The sequence below is a fragment of the Elephas maximus genome, chromosome 3 (genome assembly GCF_024166365.1).
Source record: "Elephas maximus indicus isolate mEleMax1 chromosome 3, mEleMax1 primary haplotype, whole genome shotgun sequence".
In the NCBI taxonomy this organism is placed as follows: Eukaryota; Metazoa; Chordata; class Mammalia; order Proboscidea; family Elephantidae; genus Elephas; species Elephas maximus.
The window spans coordinates 100,354,351-100,381,092 of record NC_064821.1 but is presented as its reverse complement, the minus strand read 5'-3'; the positions used below and the strand labels follow the sequence as shown (position 1 = coordinate 100,381,092).

Sequence of the window (26,742 nt, the reverse complement as noted above, 5' to 3'; positions counted from 1 at the left end):
TGAAGGGAGCAGGGCTTTGGGGCTGGGTCACTTTGGTAACACTTCCCACATGACTTTATCAATGGGTGGGCCATGGAAACTTATCCTGTGTTTTTTTACACCCCACCCCCAAATCGGCCAACCTGCTCAAGTGTTAGTTTTTCAAAGCCTGAAAAGTTTCAAAGCCCAGAACCCAACACAGGGGTCTTTCTTCATGCTTTGATTTTCTGCCCATTAAGTGTTTGTCAGTGAGTTCTTATTTCGCCTCCTCTGCAGCCTACACAGCCGGAGAGGTCCCTGGAGGTATAAGAAGTTCATTGGTCATTGATTAAAAGGAGGAGAAATGCTTGAGTCTGGGTCTAGAATCACACCGGAGGGTTTTTTTCCCCTCTTGGTCCTACATTGCAAACAATTTGTAATGTACCTTTTATTAGAGATAAATCTAAATTCCAGGATATTGGCTCCACGCTTTTAATTAGACACTTAGCATATGTGTGGTACATGGTAAACATTCAGTGGACAGTACATTGCCTTGACTATTCCAAACAAAGCATCCCCCCTTCCCCCAGGGGCCATGAGATTTGCTGAGCTTTACTTAATTTATTAGCAATCATAGCTGCTTCATTCTCTCTTTATTGAGTGACTGACTTACTTTAGAAAGTACTCCGGATTTAGAGTTAGCTCCTTTGAACCCCATTGAGCTCCATCACTTACTTGCTGAATGACTCTGGTAATACATTTTAATCTGTTTGAACCTTAAAAACCAGTTGCCATCAAGTTGACTTCAACTCATGGCAATCCCATGTGTATCAGAGTAGAACTGTGCTCCATAGGGTTTTCCATGGCTGATTTTTCAGAAGTAGATCATCAGGTCTTTCTTCCAAGGTACCTCTGGGTAGACTCGAACCTCCAGCCTTTTGGTTAGCAGCCGAGCATGTTAACCATTTGCAACACCCGCTGTATTGGTTTTTATGAAGTATTTGGGCCACTTGAAGGTTGGAAGTTAGCCCGCCTCATCTCAGTAGCCCAGTCGGCCCAGCTGTGTGCCTGACCAATAACAGGCAGTGGAGTCTGCCAGACTGTAGTAGACTCTAAGAAGATCCTCAACACAGTTTGGACACAAAGTAGTTGTTCAGTAAATGTTGGCTATTATTATCCTCTGTGTTAATTTTCCCTTTCTTCCCTTCATTTTCTACTTGTATATCACTTCCCAAGTTTAGAATTTAGAATTGTATTATCATAATGACTGTTAGTTTTGTCACTGCCGGTATTGGAATTCTTAAACTGCACTGGTTTTTTCATGAATGTGCTGAGCCCCTGGATCCCAGAGACCTGGTATTCATGTAAGGATCAACTCAGTCCTCCTCTGTGGGACACGTTTAATGTCCCTGATAGAGTGATCTTTTGTGCCTTCAGTGTACTCTATACAGGTGTCAATCAATACACTAAAACAATTTTAGTGCACTTGTTTTTGTCTTTCTTGCGATACTATGAGCTTTTTGAGAGGAGGTACTATGACTTACTCCCTCTAGATCCCAGTCTTTACCTCTGGGAATGTTCTTGAAATGAAATGGTAGGGACTATAGTGATTGGTAATAAAGATGGTGCCATTGTTGGAGATCAAAGATAGAGCCTTGCTTTGGAGGAGAACAGCCCCTTCTGTGCGCTGGAGAGGTGGGCCTTGGTATTATGCCTCTTGAACACTAGCTGTCCAGGCATTGGGGGAATGTTTATACTCTTCACATGAACTGAAGGGATTCTGAGGTTACTCTCTTCCTGGAGCAAAGTCAATACTTGATTGGCATCACCACCAATAATACCACAAGTTTGTAGGGGTGACAGAAAAAGCCATTGGGTTTTATAAATGCAATCTCCATGCCTTTCAAGAAAATAAACAGCATGTATTCTGATCCAACTTCTTGTCTGTTTGTGGTCATTATCCACATAATCAGAACCGGAAATCCTCCCTAAGCCTTAGGCAAGGAAGGAAGAAAAAAGATTTGGATTGGACCCAGGTTGATGATAGAGGGCAAAAGGAACTGACCAGACAGATTTTCTTTCCTAGCCATCTCTGTTAGACTTTTTTTCTCATCTCCTTTATAGCATTTATTGAATGTCTACAGTGTGTGCCAAGCTCTCCTGATACTATCCAGTATGGTTTGTCTTGACTTTCTTCAAACTAAAGCATCTTCCTGGACTGAGTTTATTTGATTATTTGTGTCTTCCTCTACTAGATTGCAAGCTCCCTGAGGGCAAGTTCTATGTCATCTTCGTATCCCTTGTATTTAGCATTAATAATTAAGACTCAGTAAATATTTACTGAATAAATGAATGGATTAATTACATCGCCACAGTTATCCAATGCTGTATTTCCAATGCTATATCCAATTCTCAAAGTCCCACTACTAGTAGGGAGCGGAGTTGAGATCATTAGCTCAGTTCTGTTGGCTGCTGACCGGAAGGTTGGAGATTCGAGTCCACTCAGGTACCTTGGAAAAAAGACCTGGTGATCTACTTGCAAAAAAATCAACCATTTAAAAGTCCATGGAGCACAGTTTTTCTCTGATGCACATGGGATTGCCATGAGTCAGAATCGACTTGACAGCAGCTAGTTAACTGGTCTAACTCAAAATCTCTTTTATATGTGTTTTATTGTCCTTAGAAACATATGTTTTACAGGCTTATCATGTGAACACTATTAAAAATAGAAGCTGGAGGCCTAAGAGTGCAGTGCAAATGTAAGGAACCCAGGGTCTATTCCCTTCTTGAGTTTATCAGCAATGCTTTGGCTCCTAGGCACCACAGAGGCTGCGGCGAGCTGCGTCTGAAAAAGCCAAACATCTTCATCATGGTGTGTGGAACTTTATAAGTGGCCTATTAATATCATACTCTTGGCTTCTCAGCTACTTTTCATAGCCAACTTGGCCACATTTCAAAATGTTTAGGCTGTGGAATGAAGATGGTTCAGGCCTATAACTTTTCTCTCCCAGCTCTACCAAACCAAAAAGGCCTGCTGCCATATCTAAGCCAGAACAGCCTCCCTCTCTTCATTGCAAAGACAGAGTTTCAAGAACTAATGGTTATTGCCTTCCAGGGCCCCTCTGTGTTTACTTTGAGAAGCTCAGGCACAATACTGTGGTGTGTTGCTGTTCTTTCTTTTCAAAGCACCAGTATGAATTTGGTAAAATAAATTGTTGTTCTAGCAGGAAGCAGTTAAGGGTCACAAAATAAATAGCCGTTGAATTCAAATAAACCCAAAGAATAAAACCAAATAAATTCACATGTGTATGCAGTGATACATAAATACGCTTTTTAGAAAGTGAGCATTTTTATCGTTGCTGGTCTGGACCAAAGTAATTGAAAAATTGTGGAGTTTATGGTACATTTTTTTAGAGGTGGTCTGGGGCTTCAAGCTACATGACATGAATTTAATTGTTTTTGAAAAACAAGAAAATAGAGTTTTATCTTTTAAACAATCACTTATCTTGGGATTTTTCAGCTAATGAAATTCACATTTGAATGAAACCAATTTGCAAAGTTAAATTAGGGATTTAGATGTTTGGGGGTTATCGAAGTGGTTAAAGTGCTCGGCTACTAACCAAAAGGTTAGTGGTTCAAACCTACCAGCCGCTGCATAGGAGAAAGATGTGGCATCCTGTTTCTGTAAAGATTTGCAGCCTTGGAAACCCTAAGGGACAGTTCTGCTCTGTCTTGTGGGTCTCCATGAGTTGGAATCAACTCAGTGGCAGTGGGTTTGGTTGGGGGCTTGGGACTAAGAGGTTCTAATGAGGTAAATATTCTCTTGGAATCTGTTGTCTTCGTGAAAGGTGGGAATAAACCGGTTGCTGTCAAGTCAACTCCAACACACAGCGACCATGTGTGTCAGAGCAGAACTGTGCTCCATAGGGTTTTAATGGTTGATTTTTCAGAAGTAGATCACCAGGCTTTTCTTCTGAGGTGCCTCTGGATGGACTTGAACCTTCAACCTTTTGTTAGCAGCTAAGTATATTAACCATTTGCACATCCAGGGCTCCAAGATGGGAGTAAACAAACAAACAAACAAAATCAGTTGCTGTCAAGTCGATTCTGATTCATGGCAGCCCCACGTGTTATAGAATAGAACTACTCCATAGGGGTTTTTTTTTTGGGTTGTAATCTTTAAGGAAGCAGATCGCCAGGACTTTCTTTTGTCGTGCCACAGGGTGAGTTTGAAACCCCAAACTTTAGCAGTGAACGCAAATAATTTGCGCCTCCTAACAGAAACCCTAGTGGCGAAGTGGTTAAGCGCTATGGCTGCTAACCTAAAGGTCGGCACTTCAGATCTGCCAGGCGCTCCTTGGAAACCCTATGGGGCAGTTCTACTCTGTCCTATAGGGTTGCTATGAGTCCGAATCGACTTGATGGCAACGGGTTTGGTTTTGGTTTTGGTTTTGTTAAGGACCTTAAGAAGGGAATAGTAGTACTTAAATGGTGTTTTAAAGATTATCTCTCAGGATTGTTGAAAAGATTCAGTGCAAAACTGATACAACGTACCTTGCACATTATTGGTGAACAGTCAGCGGTAACTATTATTATAACCTGAAGAAGCCATGGTAAAGCAGTGGTTAAGTGCTGGGCTGCTAGCTGAAAGTTCGGTGGTTTGAACCCATCAGCCGCTCCATGGGAGAAAGATGTGGCAGTCTGCCTCTGTAAAGATGTACAGCCTTGAAAACCCTGTGAGCAGCTCTACTCCGTCCTATAGGGTTGCTATGAGTTAGAATCAACTCAACAGCAGTGAGTTTAGGTTTATGATTATTACCAAGATATATTTTATGTTCTTCTCAAGCTCAAAGATTCAGTGTTTCATCTTTTACTGTGTGTGGTGGCATTGGAGCTTGGCCTTGAACCTGGAGAATAGAGGGAGAAAGCATATTCTAGTCTAAGGGAATGGCATGAACCAAGGCAGAGCCTCTATGTACTCGTTTTCTTGGAGGGAGTGTGAAGGAGACGGAAGACCATGAAGCTGGAGAGGAGAGGGTTACATCACAGTGAACTCGGTAGGCCATAGTTAGGGACTTTATCTTACCCTGGGCGATAGGGAGCCACTGAAGAAGTTCTAGTAAGGCAGTGGCGTGATCATGGCCAGAGCCTTTCAGTAAATAAACTAGTGGATGTGTATAAGAGGCAGTGGAGGCCAGGAGACCTTGATTAGGAGGCTGTTGCAGTAGTCTAGGTGAGAGAGATAGTGGACCTTTGCCTTTTGCCTGAGGGTTGCCTGGCAAGTGGTGGAATGTGTTTGCTATGACCTTGGAGAGAATGGCATCTGAGCTGGCCACTGATAACCAGCAACAGCTGCAAGAGCTTCATGGTGCCCCCAGGTGCCCTTGGGCTCCACTCCAGTTCTCCAGGCAGCAGGGCCAAACTCAACTCTGTTTAGTCTTGTTTAGCCTTTGGACAGTGAAAGAAAAGGGTAGGTAAAATGGCATTCATTGAGCAGCTACTATGTGCCTGGCACTGGGTTAGAGCCTTACGGGTTTTATCTCCTTTAGTCATCACTGTGACTTACTTTACATTTGGGGAAACTGAGACTCTGAGAGGTGGAGTGGGAACCAGAGGTCACAATACTAGGAGGTAGTGGATCTGGGATTCACAATCTGGATATCTGACTCCAAGGCCTTTGCTACTCCAGACAGCCGAGCCTTCGGGTGAGCTTCTTGAAGGGGACTTTTTCTTTCTCTACCAAGACAAGGGGCCTGCCCCTATGAAATGAATGCATTTGGAGGAATGAATAATGGGTGTCATTAAATTTGGGCCTACATTGGTAATTATTATGAATTAGACTTCAGCATGGTGTTGAAGAACAGTGAAAAGCTCCTGTGTGCCCTTGAGCAAGACATTGCTCCTTACTAAACGTCAGGCTCCCCACCCTTAAAAGAGGATAATGCTACTCTCCTTTCGTTGTTGTTGCTGTGTGCTGTTGAGTCCATTTCAATTCATAGCGACCCTGTAGGACAGAGTAGAACTGAACTGCCCCATAGCGTTCCCAAAGCTGTAATCTCTACGGGAGCAGATTGCCAGGTTTTTTAGTCTGCAGAGCTGCTGGTGGGTTCAAACCACTGACCTTTTGATTAGCAGCCAAGTGCTTAAGCATTGTGCCACCAGAGCTCCACTCTCCTTCTAGGGATGAGGAAAGGAATAAAGGGGATGAGTGTAGTGAAAGCTCTCCATAGGCTATAGATTTCTGTAAAAGAGGAATTCATATTGCTATCACTGTTGTGATGCAGGGTGGTCTTCAGCCTCCTTGCACTGATCTTTTCCCTATTTGTTATTTCTTTCTCTTCCATGCAATGGCTCTGTCTTGACCAGCGGGCCTGCCCTTCCTCATCATCGAGTCAAGCACCATCAAGCCTTACCACCGAGGGTTTTACTGCAATGACGAGAGCATCAAGTATCCACTGAAAACTGGTGAGACGATAAATGACGCTGTGCTCTGTGCTGTGGGGATCGTCATTGCCATTCTTGCGGTAAGTCCCCAGACTGGGTCATACTCCATCCTGTCTGACTTCCCGTTGTATTGTACTGTTTCAGAATATCTGTGTCAACACTGACTTGTACAGCTCAAGTATCAAGGATGCCATTTGATTAACACAATTCATTTCATGCAGTTAATACTATTACCAAAGCCAACATTTATGATGAAATTAATGTATGCCAAGCACCCTTCCAAAATATTTTTCATGCATTAGCCTCACAACAATCCCATAAAGTATAGATGCCATTGTTATCTTTCTTCTACAAATAAAGAAACTGAGGTTCACAGAGTAAAAATAACTTGCCCAAGGTCACCTGGTTAATAAGTGGTAGAGTTGGGGGTTGTTTGAAGCTCATTGCCGCTTTCCCCAGACCCTAAGCTGTTAGCCCCAGAGAAGGCTATGCCTTGCCAGCAATCACAGGCATTTTCAGTGTTCTCTCCACACCATCACTGTGGTCTGTAACAGTGATAATCCACTGATGTTCTCTGACGGAGTATTTTGATCTTTTGCCCACTGGCCGTGAGGTCAAGGTGAAAAGCAATTAGGCCTTGGAATCCAGAGACCTAGGTTCTAGACCTGGCCTTGTCACTTACAACTGTACATCTTTGAAAACAAGGTTGACCGTTTTTTTTTTCACAGCATTGCAGTGAGGAGCAAAAGAGGTCATGGCTATTGAAATACTTTGCAGGCTACTCATATACAGGTGTTAAGTTCCAACTTACATCAGGGTCTTCCCTTCAAGCGTGAAGTCCTCATTGAGTGTATTGGAAAAATGCGCCACTGACTTTGACAGAGTCCACAATCATTTTGAGCAGTGGTAACCCCACAGGAATTGGGGTACGGCCTACCTGGGCCCTACTTAGAAGGTCACCACCGTGTTACAGATGTGTCTATTTGGGCAAGGTGGGGGCTTGTGGAAATCTAGTCTTGTAATTTGTGAGTCATACATTTTTCACAGCTATTCATTTCTTACCTCCAGTATTTTGTTTGTTCTTTGCTCTTGAACTCTAACCACATAGGTGAAAAGGATATGTGTCACGTCTACTAGGATCATAAATTCTCTCGCATAGGTCCTTGAGTCACTTTTCTATTGAGCATGACCTGGACATTTATCTCTGGTATGTATTAGCAAGTCAGAAAGAAGAAGGTTAGCATTAACACTAAATGTGAAGTGCTATTATCCCATTATACAGACGGAAAACCTGAAGCTCAAAGGAGTTGAATGACATGCTCAAAATCTACAGCTAGTAACTTGTGAGACTGGGGTTCAAGAATGCCATACCTGGCTTATTTCGAAGCCCTGTTTCCATCTTGCAGACTTAATTCCAGTTTGGGGTCTGCTAATGAACTTTTCAAGGGGATTGACAGTTAGCTTATCTGGCCTACTCTGGATCAAATGTAAGCTGCTGATGTTACATGAACCACATTTCATGAAGTTTTTCTTTTGATTTCTCTACTCTGGGGGCCGGTCGTAAATGTTGAGACCCCTCTTTGTGTTTAAATAACATCATAAACCAGCCACACAATCAACAGTTTGAAATTGGGGAGGGGGAAGGGAGGCTAGTAGAATTCTTTCCAACCTTTAAAAGAAAAACAGTCCGTTTTGGCAGCTGTGCTGGTTTCCTAAAGGTGGACTAAGGATCTTTGTTCAAAAACTGAAAAATAAAAGACCTAATTTTACTATTTGCTCCAAGCTGACAGTTGTGGGGCTGAGTTCTCTAGGAAGAATGGCTTTTCCTGGAAAAGACATTTCTAATGGAAGGCAAATAATTGCGAAGTGTCTTTTTGTACTAAGATTTGAACAGGTGCTTTTGACGCTTGGAGGATCAGTTAGTTGCATGCTTTTAGGAAGCCCATTAGAACTAATACAGGAATGGGGAGAGAGAAAGACAGCACGGGGACAGGAATATCATGTACCCTTTCATGCTGTCTACATGGGCTTATCCCCCGTTTGCCTAGCAGGCTGCTCCCAGGCGCCATGTGGTAAAAAGAAACACTGTCGGGGCCATTCCACTGACTAGCTATGTGAGTTAGACAAATCACTGGTTTTCTCTAAGCCTCATTTTCCTCATCTATAAAACAAGAATGATGTCTGGATTCTACTCATGGGATTGCGAGAAGATTCAAACACAATAATGTATAGGAACACACTTTGTAGCTGGGGGCTAGATGGCAGGCAGAGTTTTCTAGAAGGAGTGGTTCTGGTTTTCTGACCTAACCCCAGAATGGGCAAAGGAAAGTGCTAAAGCAGCTTCTTTGAGAGCCATGCTTCTCTTCTGTTCTTCCTTCCCCAAGCAAATCCCCTGGTCAGCAGCTTGTCCCCTGCTGCTTGTCAAGGCCAGCCCCTTCCTCCTTATGAGATTCCAGCATTTCTGAGAAAAATTTGCCTTTAAGAGCTTAGTTGTGGCTTACCCCTCTCCTCATGACATGCTGATGTTTTAATTAAAATGCTCTCTGACCTCCCACCATTTCCTTGAAACAGTCATACCATGTGGCCTTGGTTACAGAATGAGCTGGAAGGAGAAACAGCTTTGCTCCCCCAATGTCAGCAAATAGGCTTGGATAGTGCTTTCTTACAGAGAAAGACCAATCAAGAAAATCCTGCCGTAATTGTCATCCTTTGTTGAGTGCTACTGTGTGCCATAGAAGCATGGCGCTGTGTATCGCATTTCACTCTCACAGAAACCCCGAGCACCGGGCATCTTTATGGTTCTCAGTTTAGCATGGGGCTGAGGGCATAAGCTCTGGTTCCGATCTGAACTCCTCTGCTCACTAGCTGTGGACCATGTGGCAAGTTAATTAACCTCTGAGCCTCCGTAGACTCATCTGTTCAACAGAGATAGATGTTGCAACTGGTGAAGTTTGAGAATGAAATGAACTGTTGTATAGAAAGTAGTTCAGTGCCTGGCACGTTCAGCATGCTCAGTAAATGTTATTTTTATTTTAAATGAGTAAACGGAGGCCAACGTTAGCGAAGTGACTTAAATTTAAAAAAAAAAAAAAAAGTTGCCATCAAATTTGTTCCAATTCACGGTGGCTCCATATGTGTCAGAGTAGAAGTGTGTGCCATAGGGTTTTCACTGGCTGGTTTTTCAGAAGTAGATTGCCAGGTCTTTCTTCCAAGGGTCCTCTGGATGGACTTGAACCACCAACCTTTTGATTAGGAGCTGAGGGCGTTAACCATTTGTACCACACTGTACTTAGCTAAGACTTTTAACTGGCAACCATAGAGTCTTTGGACTCATCTCTGGTTCATTCCTTATAGTTTACTAATTAGAACCCAGTTCTCTTGACTCTCATGCCAATGCTTTTTGCAAGAGGACTTTTGCCTCCTGATCAGCTGCTGTTGCCTTTCAGCTGGAGGCATGTATGAGATGTGGGCGCCTAGTGAAGGCTACTAGCCCATTACCTGCCGTTGAGTACTGAGAGCACTCATGGAAAAAAGTAAAGGCAAAGTGTATGCATTCATCTTATACGTGATATAATCAATTCTGGAAAACTATACAACTTAAATTAAAAACCAACCTCAAAACACGCACCTGTCTCACTTTCCCATTATGACTGGCCGTATGAACCTGGTGCCTCCATCCAGAATCTTCTTCTGATCAGAGGGCATGAATGACAGTCTTGGAGGGTGCAGAGGGCCCCAGAACTGGAAATCTAATCGTCCTGCTACTTGCTGCCCAGACCTTCTCCTGCCGAATGTCAGGTTTGTTTAAAACAAGAACAACCTCGACTGATTTGGATGCCCACACTCCAGTATGAATAGGCCTCACAGCAAAGACATGGAATGCCCGTGAAGGAGGCCAGTGCTGCCTAGAGTTGCAAATCTCTGAAGTTATAGAGAAAGCAGACACCTTTCTATGGCAGGAGATATGGAAAAACCTAGTAATTCTGACTTCTTTTTCAGATGTATCTCAGATTCTGAAATTATAGCATAATAGGAATTCCTTCCAAATCCACAAAGCACTGGTTACTATCCCTGCCCTGCAAAGGCTTAATGATTCTAGCAGCAGTGAGATTAGGAGCAAACAGTAAAATATCATCTCCTATCTAGCTTCCTCTCAGTTTTGCTTTGCACTGTGCCGAGAAGGGTATTATGGGCAAAGGTTTTAATGTGGGAAAAATGCTCAGTATCCTTTTTAAATAAACATGGGCTCAGTGCTTGCCTTGGTCCGAACCCGAAAGGGGTTTATATAGGTTCTTAGTATCTAGGAATTGACTCGTGGGTGAGTCATGGGTGAACCCCGCCCCCCCCTACCCCCCAGCCATAAAAACTCTGCTTTTTCTTCTAGATCCAGCTCAAATTCTACCTCTGTAATAATATTCCTAACCAGAAAAAAAGCTCACGCTTTGGCATCTTCTGACTTAGGTTCACGTCCCAGCTTCTGTACTTACTAGTGCTGTTACTTGTCCTTCAACTTTGGGCAAGCCGTTGAACCCGTCCGAGCTTTGCTTTCTGTTTTTGTAAAATGATGGCAATAGTTGATCAGCTCCATAGCCTGTTTTGGGGGTCAAGTGACATACTGTGTGTGATCAGTGAGGACAGTCCTTTTCATTCCTGTAGTATTGTATAGTTTACAAAGTGGACTTTATGCATACGTTAGCTTATTTGCACCTGGTAGTAATCCTGGCAGGTGGATTGTTATAGCTGAAGCCACTGGGGCTCAAGGATATTAGGTGACTTTCCCATAACTAATTACTGGTAGGGCCACACCAGGAGTTCTCAGATTCTAAGTCGAACACTTTTTTTAAAACATTTATTAGTTTTATTACTGTTATTTCTTTATTGTGGTAAATATATAAGTCACAAAACATTTGCCATTTCTACAATCTTCACATGTACAATTCAGTGATGGTAATTATGTTCATCGTGTTATTTGGCCATCATCATTATCCATTCCCGAATTTTCCAGACATTTTTAACAGAGCTGCAGTGTCCCCTAAACATTGTGTCTTCCTTTCCCCTCCCCCTCACCTACCCCTAGTAACCACTCATAAGCTTTGATCTCATATACTTGCCTGTTCTAGAGATTTCTTGTAAGTGAGGTCATACAACAGTTGACCTTTTGTTAAGTCCAAGACTTCTTGAGTAATGACAACACTGCTGCCTTCTGAAGCCTGCCTGCCTGCCTTCCACAGTTATCTATCAAGCACCTACAGTGTGCCAGGTACTAGGGACACAGTGGTGAGCCTCAGCCCAACTAGCTGTGTGTTGTCTCTCACCGCTGACCTGCCAGAAACCACTTCGTCTCAAGCACCTTTAATGCATACTGCCTTGTAGTGTAATTCAAGGCACCATGCCTTGTAGTGTAATTTTTATATAGGTCTTCTCTCCCCAGCTAGGTAATAAGTTCCTGGAAGGCAGAGGCCAGGTCTTTTCCTCTTTGACAGTGATTGACAGTGACTAGCACAGGGCCTTGTGCGTAACACTAAATAGACACCAGGCAGACATCTCCTCCTCTGGCAGGTATTCCTTGTTCTGCATCTCCTCCACCCTCCAAAGGCCCCAAGGAACCCTGGGCCCACGTCTGTCCTTGCACTTACTGTGTTGAATTGCCGTCTGTTTACTCGTCTATATCCTGTCTACCCTGGGAGCTGCGTCAGGGTAGGTACAGGTCTGATGTGATTTTGTATTGCTTAGTGCCAGGCACAATTGCTGGTGCTCAATACATGTTTGTAGAATCGCAGTGTTGGCCATGCATTTTGAGCAGAAAATCAGAAGCGTTAGGCCAAAAGATGGCCAGAGGATCTGTGGAGCAGGGAAATGTGGCCTCTTTGCTTCCCTAAAATCTTACATCTCCCCAATGCACTTGGGAACGTGCTCTGTACCACATGCAGATTTCTTGCTGGAGAGACAAGAAGAAGAGCTTAAGACCTCGAAGACTTGTTTATTCAGGATCAAGCTTCACTTTGCCCACATCTGGACTTCATTAGTTCCTCCCACCCTCCCATCTCCCTTTATCTGAGAGAGCACTGCCAAGAAAACAAGGTTCCCCAAGATTGCCTCCTCATTAAAGGCTAGTCGAGTTTGCAACTCTGAAAAAAGTGAAGTTGTGCTGGCCCAGTGGTGCGTTAGCGGGAGACCCGATCTCCTAGTTTACAACCCACTACATCTGTGCAATTACCAAGACCACCAACAGAGAGAGGCCACATTAATCCTTCAGCTTTGTTGTCCCCTGATCAGATGGCTGCCGAGTTCTTCTGAGACCGTCTTATCCCTGCAGGGTTGGTGGGAGGGGGCAGCTATTTGCGATTTAACAAACATGGAGATTGCGTCGTCCCGGATTTACTTTGTTCCCTTTCCCCACCAGCCACACTCACTCTCATGCCCCGAAAGAACAGAGTGTGGCAGCAGTTGTTCAGTAGTTACATCGAGCTCTTAGGAGTTAATGATCGTTTTTTTTAAAATTATCAAAAATATCAAGGTGGAGATATTCTTCCTTTTAAGTGATAAAGCTTAGGAGCCTGTGAATCCGTTGTGTTGGGAAGGGGTGGAAAATTGAATAAAGTGTAAAGGCTATTTTATGTGCTGGATACAGAGATATATTATCTTAAATCTTGTTCTACAGCTACCTGCGGCCAGTATTTGCTCCATTTTACAAATGAGAGAGGAAACTGAGGCTTACATGGGTGAAGTGACCATTCTGTGGTCACTCTACTTTGTTAATGGTGGAGCAGGAATTAAAACCCAGGCCTGTTCAGCTTCAAAGTCTAAGTGTTTTAATGAACAGGTATTGAAGGCCCACTCTGTGTTAGATTCTATGCAGAGTGCTCTTTATTTAGTTAGCTATAAAAGCTTTTAGTTCCTGGTCTCAGAGAGCTAAATGTATGGGGGAAGACTAAACATGTAAACTATTGGGCAGATGACCTTCTAAGATGGGCAGTGTGTAGCAGTGGTTTATATGAAGTGGTCTGCACAGAAAGTGATACCTACTGTAGGTAGATGCTTGGTAGGTTACCTCCCTTATAATAAGTAGGCTTTCTGGTGGGTACCTTGGCTTATAAGTAGATGTGTAAGACCCAGATCTTGCCCTTGGAGGATATGTGGAGAAAAGGCAAGTACAAGACTAACTACACTATTAGACCCTCGAAGAGACTAAAGATTGTTCAGAGAATAAGAAGAAAGTCAGAGTAGCTTCGGATGTTGAACCCTAAGAAGGTGGTGAAAGCTTCAAGAACAAAACATGCCTGGGGTATAAATAAAGTGCTGTAAGAGTTCAGATGAAGATGACTTAAGGCTGTTGTTATTGGTGAAGGTTTCATCATCATCATTTTGATCATCATTCCTTGAGCACTCATCACATTTAATTATCACAACAGCCCTTGAGCTCTTGTTACTGTGGTCATCCCCATTTTTACAGGAAGGAAAACAGATTTAGAAAGCTCAGTCATCTAAGACTCATACATGAAAGAGCCAAAAATCTAACCCATTACAGTAGTTGGCACTTGAGCTATACTTTGAAGAATGGGTGGGATTTTCCTCATAGATACTGATATTTCAGGCAGAGGTGGTTGCATCAACAGTGGTGGAGACCCAGAAACAATAGTGTGTTCTCAGGAAATGTAGAACAGGCCTGTTCGGCTGAGGAAATAGAGTAAGTATAAAGGAGTGGATGAAGTTAAAGAAAAGATTGCAGCAAGATTAGGAAGTCTTTAAATGTTGAGGAATTTTTACTTTAGTTACTTGGCTAGAGATTTAACAGAGTAGTTTAAGCTGCCTTAGCCAATTTTCTAACCAAGGTAATGTGATGCATGAACCCCAGTGGTAGCACCCAAGGTGAATAGAGAAAAAGGAACGAGTATGAGAGATAGGCAAAGAAGGATGAACAGAATTGATGAGAGTGGAATAAGGGAGAGGGAGGAGACTAAGATTTTATATCTTTGCAGTTAGATATATAGCGGCAGCTTGAGCAGAAATAGAAGAAAAGTGAGATTCGGGGCAGGGGTGGGGAATGAGTGTGATCTTAGACTTGATTAGTTTGACATGGTATTAACATTGTTTTGATATCCATTTGGGAGACTGAGCAGAAGATTGGAATAGGACTGAGAGGGATAAAGGGTAAACTGAAGCTAAAGAGACTTTTAGAGGTCATTTTTACAGAGGTAGTAATTGAAGCAATTGAAGTAACTGAGGTCCCAATAGCAGGCCAAGGACACAATCCTGGGGAAGATCCATGTTTTTCAGTTGTTGTTGGGTACCTTCAAATTGGTTCTAACTCATTGCGATGCTGTGTACAACAGAATCAAACTCTGCTGCGTCCTGCGCCATCCTCACAATCATTGGTATGTCTGAGCCCATTGTTGCAGCCACTGTGTCAATCCATCCCGTCAAGGGTCTTCCTCTTTTTCACTGACCCTCTACTTCTGAGGACTGGTTCCTCCTGATAACATGTTCCAAGTATGTGAGACGAATTCTCCTCATCCTCACTTCTAAGGAGCATTCTAGTTGTACTTCTTCCCAGACAGATTTGTTCATTCTTCTGGGAGACCATGGTATATTCAGTATTCTTTGCAAATACCATAATTCAAAGGTGTCAATTCTTCTTTGGTCTTTCTTATTCACTGTCTAGCTTTCGCATGCATATGAGGTGATTGAAAATATCATGGCTTGGGTTAGGCACACCTTAGTCTTCAAGGTGACATCTTTGCTTTTTAACACTTTAAAAAGGCATTTTGCAGCAGATTTGCCCAATGCAATACATTGTTTGCTTTCTTGACTGCCGCGTCAATGGCTGTTGATTGTGGATCCAAGTAAAATGAAATCCTTGACAACTTCAGTCTTCTCTCCATTTATCGTGATGTTGCTTATTGGTCGAGTTGTGAGGATCTTTGTTTTCTTTTTGTTGAGATGCAAGCCATACTGAAGGCTGTGGTCTTTGGTCTTCCTCAGTAAGTGCTTCAAGTCCTCTTCACTTTCAGCAAGCATGGTTTTGTCATCCAGGTTGTTAATGAATCTTCTACCAATCCTGATGCCATATTCTTCTTCATATAGTCCATCTTCTCAGATTATTTGCCCAGCATAGCGATTGAATATTTATCAGGTAGAATCCAAAAGTAAAGGCACTGAAAGAAGGAAGGGAAAAAGTGTTTGAGCAATAGAAGAAAAGCACAGTGATATTAAGGAAGCCTAGGGAATTCAAGGAAATCCTGAAGGCGTAGTGGTTAAGTGTTACAGCTGCTAACCAAAAAGTCGGCAGTTCAGATCCATCAGGCGCTCCTTGGAAACTCTATGGGGCAGTTCTGCTCTGACCTATAGGGTCGCTACGAGTTGGAATCGACTCAATGGCAACGGGTTTGGTTTTTGGTTAGGGAATTCAACTTCAAAAAGAAACGAGATTGGCAGTAAGCAGTGCTATAGAAAGAACAGTTACTGACTCTTGCACGGCTAACAGAGCTAGTCAGTAAGAAGACTCATTTCTCTGAATCTCTGACTTTTGGCAAAATAATGACCCCTCATGAGTGCCTTCTTCATAAAGTTTGTGGGCATAGGCCAGCTACTGCTGATTTCAACCAATAAATAGCTTCTGCTGCCTCTGTCTCTGGCCTCTTTGCCACCCATATTCTAGATATTGGAGTTTTGACTTACTCATACCAAAACCAAACCCAGTGCTGTTGAGTGCATTCCAACTCATAGCGACCCTACACGACAGAGTAGAACTGCCGCATAGAGTTTCCAAGGAGTGCCGTAGCACTTAACCACTACGCCACCAGGGTTTCCAACTCATAAAAGCCCCAAAATTCCACTGGTAGCTGTGGGCAGATCCATATCCTCATCACCTTTCCTGGACTGTGAGGCACTTATTTCCTGTCAAGAGGCTGAATGTAGCTGAAGGAGAGAAGAATAGAAGATTAAATAACTTTTCATCAATTATTTCTAGACAATAAAGATACTCCATTTTAATGCAGTCGATGGAGCATTCAGCTTCAGGGACAATACGGTTATACTTCTGTTTCTGTCTTTAGAGGCAGAAGCCAAACACATTACATTTTTCCTTACCTTTGGGACTGAGAAATAAACTAAGAATGATCTTCCCCCTCATTATTCTCCATCAAATGTGTGTTGAGTGAATCTAATCTGATCTGATGCATAAATGCATCAACCTGCATATCTGAGGTGTGTATGGACAGTGTGGCATCCTTGGCTAGCAGGGACTTAGATGTGCAATTGCCCGCTAGAACTTCTTAGGGTAAGCCAGCATGATGCCATTGGGAGAAGTACAGGAACTAGAACAAGGAGGCCCCTGCTTCAGTGACCGCCCTGCCACAGCCTCTCTTTTCATCTAGGCCAATTCACTAACCTTCGCCATACTCACCTATGAAGTGTTGATAATAATTTACTGATTCATGAGAAGCAAACAACACAGTGGATGTGTAAGTGCTTTGTAAGGTGTAAAGGGCTATGCAAATATTTATTACTAAAACAGACCAAAACATAGGGAAGTTTATCCTTCAAGCTCAGCAGGGGCAGAAGATGAGTTCTCAGTCTCTAAAAAAGGGATTGTGGGGACCCTATGTGCTAAAATATTACTTTTTTAAGGATAATTTATAACTTAGAATGGAATGTTAAAAATAACACAAACAGAACTGTAGGATTATCCTTTCTGCCTTGGGTATAGACTTGCCTCTCACTTTGTCCCGTTCGAAAAGATATTCCCAATAAAATGGTCAAAACCCAAGTCATCCATACACAAATTTTCTGGTTTTACCCTGGTGGGATGATGATAAATGAAGAAAATATTGAAGTTGTCAAAGATTTCATTTTACTTGAATCCACAGTCAACACCCTTGCAAGCAGCAGTTAGGAAATCAAATGATGCATTGCATTGGGCAAATCTGCTGCAAAAGACCTCTTTAAAGTGTTAAAAAGCAAAGATGTCACCTTGAAGACTAAGGTCACCTGACCCAACCCATGGTGTTTTCAGTTACCTCATATGCATATGAAAGCTGGACAATGAATAAGGAAGACCAAAGAATTGATGCCTTTGAATTACAGTGTTGGAGAAGAATATTGAATATACCATGGACTGCCAAAAGAACTAACAAATCTGCGTTGAAAGAAGTACAGCCAGAATGCTCCTTAGAAGCAAGGATGGTGAGACTACATCTCACATACTTTGAACATGTTATCAGGAGGGATCAGTCCCTGGAGAAGGCCATCATGCTTGGTAAAGTAGAGGATCTTCAAAAAAGAGGAAGACCCACAACAAGATGAATTGACACAGTGACTGCAACGATGGGTTCAAGCATAACGACGATTATGAGAATAGCACATAGACCAGGCAGTGTTTTGTTCTGTTGTACATAGGGTTGCTTTGGAGAGCTCATCTGCTATGTGGCAGGCATTTGACATATCACCTTATACTTGACATACCTGCCAGGTAGATATTTTTGATCTTATTTTATAGATGAGGGCACCCAAGCCCAGAGAGGTGAAATCACCTCTAAGGTAAGAGTTGGGATTTCAGACCCAGGCTCTTCTGGTTCCAAAATGGATACTTCCTTCACCACTCTGTGCTATATCCTTTCCAAAGACTCCCCTAACATTTCTCCAAATTTCCTCTCTGGAACAGTTAAATATTTGTTACTATGTGGGCAGATAAGCTATTTCTACCATAATATCAGAAGAGACAGGAAGAGGAGCTGTCTCACAGTTGGAAAATACTCCCTTTCCAGCTGCCGAGACCCGTAGGCAAGGACTGATCCCTTTCTCCTTTCTGTCTGTCCTCTTGTAGCTTAATTGCACTGCTTTCCCACTTTATTAGTTTCCACATTCCGTGCCAAGTGCTTTTAAAAGGCAGGTAGGGGAGAACTCTCTGCTGACCTGGCAGCCTGCCACCACCCCCAGAATCTGTTGCTTGCCATTTCAGAAAGGGATCAACATAGAAGGCTTTTTTTTTTTTTTTTCTCAGTAATGAAATTTACATATCACAGCCTTGCTGACTGCAGCAGAAATGAAGGCTATGGGGAATGGAGTCCAGGGTGGGGGTCCCGCAGCCTTTTAGGGGGAGGAAGAGGGAGAGGGAGAGGGAAGAGCTTATTTTATTACTTGGGAATAAAAACATTGTGAGTAATGAATAAAGTCCGAAAGCAGTAAATCTGGGACTCCAGAGTTAGGTGTGTAACGTGTCGGAGAACAATTTAAGCCTTCGCCCCTTCTGTAGAGGTGGGGCATTCGGGCTGCTTTTCACAGCCCAAATTTCATTAAATGGCCTTTTAAGGCTTAGGATTACAAGAAGCCCAGTCCAGCTGGTTCATAATGATGATTTATGGCTGTGTTGTCGACTCCCCGACCCTTCAGTACAAGGGGATAGAGAAAATACATAATTTGTTGCTCATTAACTCCCAGATCTGTCACGGCTGCCCCAGAAGCCATGTGGGCCTGGAGTCATGTGTCTGCTGAAGGGCTTTAGCCTGGCTCTGTCCTGGAAAATACGCAACTGTTATTCTGCAGTGGAAACTGTTCTTAATAACAACAGACATAAAAGGTTCTGAACTTGAGAGTCAGAATACCTGGGTTCTACTCTGAACTCAGTCTTGGAGGAAATACAGCCAGAAAGCTCCTTACAAGCGAGGATGGCGAGACTTCGCCTTGCTGACTTTGGTCACATCCTCAGGAAAGACCAATCACTAGAAAAGGACATCATGTTTGGTAGAGGGTCAGTGAAAACGAGGGAAACCCTCCATGAGATGGACTGACACAACAGCTACAGCAAGGGGCTCAAACATACCAATCATCTTGCAGATGGTGCAGGACCAGGCAGTGTTTCGTTCTGTTATACATGAGGTCCCTGTGAGTTGGAGCCAACTCGATGGCAACTAAGAACACTTTTAACTCTCTCACTGGCCTCAGAACCTTCAGATAAGTCCCTTTATCTTCCTGAATTTTAGTTTCCCCATCGGTAGAATCAGTTTATCTACTTCATAGAGTTTGAGGTTAAATGAGACTGTAATGTGCAAAAGAAAAGTAAGAGATTGCTGCCAATATTGCCTCTGTTGTTAGCACTTGGAGGTGCCAAAAAATGTTCTCCCCTTTATCTTATTTTCCCGTGAGCAGAGGAAGCATTTTCATTACTAGTTTACAGTTTGCAAAACTGTGGCACTTAAACTGACATTTTAGAGTGGGGCGATATTAGAACTGAAAAGAGTCCTTGAGTTGAAATCCAACTCCTCTCTAAAGTGAGCAAACTGAAGCAGAGGGGTGACTCACCATTAGCCAGTAAATTCGCGTGAGATATGCTAAGTTCATGCTAGATGTCCAGGTGCTCTTTCTCAGCGTCAAATGGGAATTCACGTCAATTGATGATCAAGCCAAACTTTCATAGAAATGGTTTCTTAATCTCTGGCAGTGGTATGGGTCAGGGAACTCAGGAGTGATCCAAGGACAAGGGTCCTTGGTTCCACTCCTTGTCTGTGGTGTCATCTTGAGGAAGTAATTTTCCTCTGCTTTTGCTTATGACCTTCGCCTCATTGGGAGGAGAATGGTGGAGGTAGCATGGGAGAGTTGAGAATAAATGTCATTGCAATTATGAAATCATGGAGTCTAGTGCTCTCATTTTGCAGTTGAGGAAACTGACTTATTCTCATTTCACTCGATGAGTAGTGCCCATGTAGGGCCCTGAATGCTGGCTACTTGGCTCCTACTTTAGTGTTCTTCCTCCTGCATATAAAGTCACTAAGCATGATTTATAAATAAAGAAGAATAAGAAATCATGGTTAATAAGCATCTGGAACTCATTAGGCTGCAAGGTTACATAGGGTAAAAGTATAAACAGGTTCAAAAGGAGAATTAGATCATGAATGGTAGGAAAGAATGTTTGGTGGGAAGTCAGAACACCTGGGTCTAATCTTTAGATCTGAGTGAATTTGGACCTTAGCTTCTTCAAGATATAATGGCCCCTTTCATTTCTGACTTGCTGTGCTTCTCCAATTTTAATCTCTGCAATGTGTTATCAAAGGGCTGTTAGTAATATTTAGGGGGTATTTCCAGTTTTATAATAAGGCAGCTCTGAGGACTATCCTGCTCCCTTCCTTCAAAGTCTAGCTCATTTGTTCATTCAACTGGTAGTCTCTGAGCACCCACTCTGGGTCAGGATTTAGTACTACCCTCCCAGGGAATGGCTAGCCAGAATGCTGGGCTTGCCTGGACTTTGGCCATCCTCTTTTAATAAAGAATCACACTGCATATAATCTGAGAAAACAATTTGTAACATTTACAAATAGAGAGCATTTATAAACATAATTGTTTTGTGCCGTTGAGTTGATTCTGACTCATAGTGACCCCATGTGACAGAGTAGAACTGTCCCATAGGGTTTTCTAGTCTGTAATCTTTACGGGAGCAGATTGCCAGGTCTTTCTCTCACAGACCCACTAGGTTGGTTCGAACCACCGACCTTTTAGTTAGCAGCCAAGCTCCGCCAGGGCTTCTTGCTTATAAACATAGACTCACTATATAATGTTAGCACGGGTAATAGCTTGTTAACACCACTGTACCTGCTTGTCCCTGGATTCAGCAGACATTTTTTTTCCTACATGACTGTCCTACCCTTAGACTTTGGATCCGAGAGGATCTAGACCAGACCAGACCCGTGTCCGTTGCCCTACCCCACTATAAAAGAATAATGGTAGCCTTTGAAAAGGAGTGTCCGGATATGTCTGTCAATTGCTTCCCTTGTGGTTGTGAATATGGTCTCTGCTCCCTGAAAGGGTAAGTGTGGCTCATCATCCTGCCCTGTGAGGAAGTGTGAAAGGGACTTTGTGGTGAGCAAAGAGTAGAACATCTCTGTTCTGGGCTGTGGTTAAACCAGGAAGTGTCCAGGGCTGCGTTGTGGAGTTAAGACAAGAGCAGCAGGCTTGTGGTGCTAATCTCCCTTTGGGATGTGCATCACCAAGACAGAATTGGTTTTCTGCCATTAGATGTCATAGGTTTTTACCTTACAGAGAATCAGCTGGCCCTGAGCCCCCCAAACAGGCAATTTCAGGCAAGGTACTTCCCCTGTCTGCATCTTTGTGGTATCTATCTCATGACTGTTATGAAGATTTCATGAAATAATGTGTATAAAAGCAATGCCTGGTACACAGTAGGTAATCAATACTTGGTGGCTTTTTTTTTTTTTTTAGAAGTCATCAATATCCCCTAAGCATTGAGTAGTAGACCCAGTGCAATGGCGGAAGAATTTGAAAATTAAGACTCATTGTCCTCTGAAGCCCTGGTGGCACAGTGGTTAAGAGCAATGGTGAACTGTGGCTACTAACCAAAAGGTCAACAGTTCGAATCCATCAGCCACTCCTTGAACACCCTATGGGGCAGTTCTACTCTGTCCAATAGTGTTGCTGTGAGTTGGAATCAACTCGATGGCAATGAGTTTTTTCACCATCCTCCAGGATCTGAGGAGGCAGCACAGGCAGTCTTGAGGGAATGAGAGAGCATTGAAGGATGGTGTACTAAAAGTCCCCTAGACTGTGTACTTTTCATCACACCATGCCTTTAAATTTAAAGAATAAAATAAAAGGATCACTTTCTGTGACCCAGGTAATTTCCCATCCATATTATCACAGATAAGCCATCAGCTCTGCAAAGGCCAATAAACTAAAGCTAGGAAAGGTCATTGCTGAAGGACACCAGGTAGGTGGCAGAAGCTGGATTCAAACCTAGGAGTTAGCCTTGGGGCATTCACCATTTTATGCTGAAACACCCCCCATGACTCAGTGTTGGCACAAAGGCTGAGGACTTTATTTAGAGTCAAACCATTGCTGGTAATTCTTTAAATCCCAGAATCCTGAGATTTGCTTAGATCCCCAGACATCCCTGGATTCCCTTAAAAATATCCTTGATTCTTCATCTAAATTTTTTTCCTGTAGGTAAGTCATTGCCTCTCCCTTTAAAAAAATAAAATTTACACATAAATATATTTTATTGTGTATTTTTCTAGTTGCGAAGGTATTACATGGCCATTACAGGACTTAAAAATAAATAAATAAATAAGTGGCCAGATTAGCACTTTCATCTTTCCTCCTGTACATATTTGTGTCTGTGTACCTTTTAAATAGAAAATTGAGATTTTATAGATTATAACCTGAGTTATATATGGAACATTCTTCTGTTACTAAATATCTTGACAGTATCAGTTTGGATGATGGATCTCGATTCTGCCTAATTCCCCTGTTGGTTTCCTTTCAGATCATCACAGGGGAATTCTACCGGATCTATTACCTGAAGGAGAAGTCCCGGTCAACAATCCAGAATCCCTACGTGGCAGCACTCTATAAGCAAGTGGGTTGCTTTGTCTTTGGCTGTGCCATCAGCCAGTCCTTCACAGACATTGCCAAAGTGTCCATAGGGCGCCTGCGTCCTCACTTCTTGAGCGTTTGCGACCCAGATTTCAGCCAGATCAACTGCTCCCAGGGCTACATTCAAAACTACAGATGCAGAGGAGATGACAGCAAAATCCAGGAAGCCAGGTGAGACACCACCTCCCCATGGCCAGAGTATGCACCCCTTTGATGCTCTGCAGTTCAGTGAACACTAAGCACCTACTAGGCGCCAGGCCTGACACTGGGCTCTGGCTTGCACAGGCAAACAAGGTATATTTCCTACTTTTGAGGAGCTCATGATCAAATGGTCACATTCTTGCACAAATAAATGATTATGATACATACATTCATTTTTTTTTGTTTATTCATGCATTGATGAGTGACTGCTGTGTTCCAGGTAACATGTTCAAAGCACTACCAAGGATATAAAAATGAACAAGACATAGTGCCCACTCTTAAGGTCACAATCTAGGGAGGGAAGACAGATAGACAGACATGTATCAGGAATGTGAATATGACCATTTCATGGCCCTCTCTTACTCTTGCAGGAAGTCCTTCTTCTCCGGCCATGCCTCCTTCTCTATGTACACCATGCTGTATTTGGTGGTAAGTACCTTCCCTCTGATGAGAACAGAGTCCAGCTGCAGACTGAATCTCTTCTGTACATACAGGTCTCAAAATGATTAGGGACTGACTTCCCTGTGAAATCCCTAAACTCGAGGTGAGTTAGAAAAGTTAGGTCCCATTCTGAGCTCTGTCACTGCCTTAGCAGAAGTTGTTACACTTTCTAGGCTTTCCCTTTTTATTTTTCAAATAAAAATAATATTTGCCATGGCTGCTTAATGAGGGCTGTGCACCCATTTTGAAATTATAAAGCGATAAAAAGATTTGTATACAGTTTTAAGGTAAGAACCACTGTTTTCTGCAAAGCCATTAACCTATTTGATCCTTACAATAACCTGATGTTGTAAGTAATGTTATTATCTCTATTTTTTGGCAAGAGATTACTGAGAAAGTCTCAGAGAATTCAAGTGAACTGCCAGATTTTATATAAACACCAGAACTGTCACTCAAATCCAAGCCTTCTGATCAAATTCCTGGCAATGTTCAATATGTCAGTCCTCCTCCATGTTCTGCTGATAACAAAGAAACCAAACCCATTGCTCCTGTGTTGATTCTGATTCATGGCGACCCCATGTGTTACAGAGTAGAACTGATCTGTAGGATTTTCTTAGCTGTAATTTTTTGGAGGAGCCCCTGTGGTGCACTGGTTGAAGCACTTGGCTGCTAACCGAAAGGTCGGTGGTTTGAACCCACCAGTGGCTCTGCTTTCCTAAAGATTTTCAGCCTTGGAAACCTTATGAGGCAGTTCTCTCTTGCCCTGTAGGGTCGCTATGAGTCAGAATCATCTCGATGGCAAGGGGTTTGATTTTGATGTAATCTTTATGGAAGATGATCGCTGTACAAAAGGGCTCTAAAAATCATTATTATCTGATTACATATAGTGATTCTGAGTTGTAAGAAAAAACCCCTGCATCCATGAGCCCGTATGACCTCATAACCGTGATGTGAAGCACGAAATCCTTATTCCCATTTCTCGGATCCAGACACCAAAGCACAGAGAAGTTAAGTAGCATGTTTGAGGTCCTTCAGTTAGTGGTGGAACCATGATATGAATTCACACATGTCTGACTTCAAGCTGCTGCCTCCCTTATGCCAGCGTCAGCTCCCATTTCCTGGACACTCGGCCAGTGTAGGTGAAGTGCTCTGCTCTCTGCTCCAGCTGCTGCACAGACAGCAGGCTGGTCTATTTTTCTTGTCAGTTAAATATGGTCTCCCTAGCCTTTCCACTCCCCTTGAATGAGGTCCATGTGCCAAGGCACTTCCTGCCTTCAGCTGCTTTGATGGAGTTCAGAGCAAGGAGGTGCTGGGAGGTCAGATGTTGCTTAGAGATGTGTAAGCTGTTTGGAAAAAAAAGTTTGATTTCAACTTATTTGAAAAACATAATTAGGAATTGGAAAAAAACAACAGAGAGTATTTGTTTTGTTTTGTTTTTCCCCCAGTACTTTCCAAGTAGAGCCCTCTGGGCTTCCTGTTACCTAGGTTGTAGATCTCAAAGGTGGACCTCAACTTATGAACCCATTTAGCATGGATTTTATTTACTCATGAATAGTACTTCCCTTCCTTCTCTTTTCATTTTCATGTTTTACTCTTAGGAAGGATGATTTAGCAAAGATATTTAGGTTCTTGCTCCATTTTTACCCACGGCTGGAAGCAATTTTACAAATGTAATTTCAGTGTTTTGTAAAGGTGCTTAACAGAGTCATATGAGGGTACTTCTTTCATGTCCCTTCATTTTCTTCCAAGAGGAAAACACTGGATAATTTTGAAACCAACACTGTGCATTCTGTCCCCAGCAGCTGTCTCCAAAGTGAAAGTGCTGGCATGTTTTGGGGTGCCTCCTATGTGCCAGGCCCTGGTCAGAGCTTACCCTGTAATGTTTGATTCTCTCAGTAACCTAACTAGATACACGTTGATTACCTTATTTTCAGATTAAAAAACAAAAACTCTGAATCTAGTAAAAGTTCTACAAATGGTAAGAGGCAGAAAATGTATTTGAAATCTGGTCTTTATGACTCCAGAGTCGCCATATGTTCTTTTCATTGTACTGCACTTATCAAACAAACAAACCAAAACAAAAACAAAAAAACCTCTTCCAGATACCCTTAAGGAAGTCAAACATGGCTAATAGTGATGGCTGTACAACATGATAGATACAGTTAATGTGACTAAATTGTACATGTGAAGAATGTTGAAATGTATGTTGTACGTATGTTGGATATTTACCGCAATTAAAAAAAAAAGATAAACTTCAGGAATATACCTTCTGACCCTAATTTCAGTTTTACCTGAAGGAAGTCTGCTTTTGTTCAGACCTGCTTTAGCAGCTGAAATACTCCCTTTCTACCCCCACCATCGAGTCCTTACAGCTATGAGGACAACAAGAACACTCTGTGGGCTGATGGCGAAGGAGTATATTTTAATGAAAGTCTATTTCCATCTCTTTAAGGGAGGAATAAAACATAGTGCCTTCATATTCCTGAAAGGGTGGGGAGCTTCCCTCATCTTCTAAGCATGTTATTGCATGTTCCCCTGCCCCCATTCACATACCACGTACTCCCAGGAACTCATACAAACATATACACTCTCAGCCTTCACAACTCACAGACACCCACATATACAACAATATACACACGGCTCTGCTTTTAACTGTACGGTTATCTTGCCCTGAAACCTCTGAAGCTAACAACCAAAAAATAAGGACCTGTGGTCTTTGCCAGAGGTGGTTTTTATGTGATTTGCACAGAAATCCGGGCCCTTTTAATGCCCAGTTTGCAAAACTTTCTACAGGAAGTTTGAAGAACACCATTGCTGCCTGCTGCCTGCTGCTGGCCAGGGGCGATGGAGACTCCTGCAGTCAGTCATCAGGGAGCCTTTAGAGTCTCCCCCAATGCTTTTATGTTGGGCTTCAGGAAGTCCTGGAGTTGGCTGAACAGCCTATGGCCTCCCCTGGTGTACCTTGTGTGTGCCTTAATGTAGCCTGTGATTCTGCAGCTTCCCTGGAGCGTTGGGGGAGAACCATGTGTGAGCCAGCTGGGTGTAGCATTGTCAGCTTTTGCCTTTAGAGCCAGACAATCCTGCAGTCAAATCTGGCCATGCCAGTTATCAGCCGTGGGCCTGTGAGTTGGGTTACTTGACCTTAGAGGCTCGGTATACTCATCTGTAAAAAGGAGAAAATTAGGTCCAGTTTGTAGAGGTGCTGCCACTTTTCCTTCCTGGACCTTACTTACCCCATCCATCCAAAGAAAGAGCAGGATTAAATCGCGTCTTTATCTCTCAGCCTCTATAGTTCCATGTGAAAGAAGTTTGAACTAT

At 42.8% G+C, this 26,742-nt stretch overlaps 1 protein-coding gene across 1 annotated transcript in view; it reads left to right on the top strand.

Moving 5' to 3' along the window:
- The window catches only part of PLPP3 (phospholipid phosphatase 3), a 101,867-nt gene that overhangs the window by 46,070 nt on the left and 29,055 nt on the right, over positions 1-26,742 (top strand). Inside the window, exons 2-4 of the mRNA XM_049879371.1 lie at positions 6,325-6,482; positions 22,673-22,953; positions 23,355-23,412. Coding sequence (XP_049735328.1) covers positions 6,325-6,482; positions 22,673-22,953; positions 23,355-23,412 — 497 coding nt within the window. The remainder of the gene's footprint in view (positions 1-6,324; positions 6,483-22,672; positions 22,954-23,354; positions 23,413-26,742) is intronic.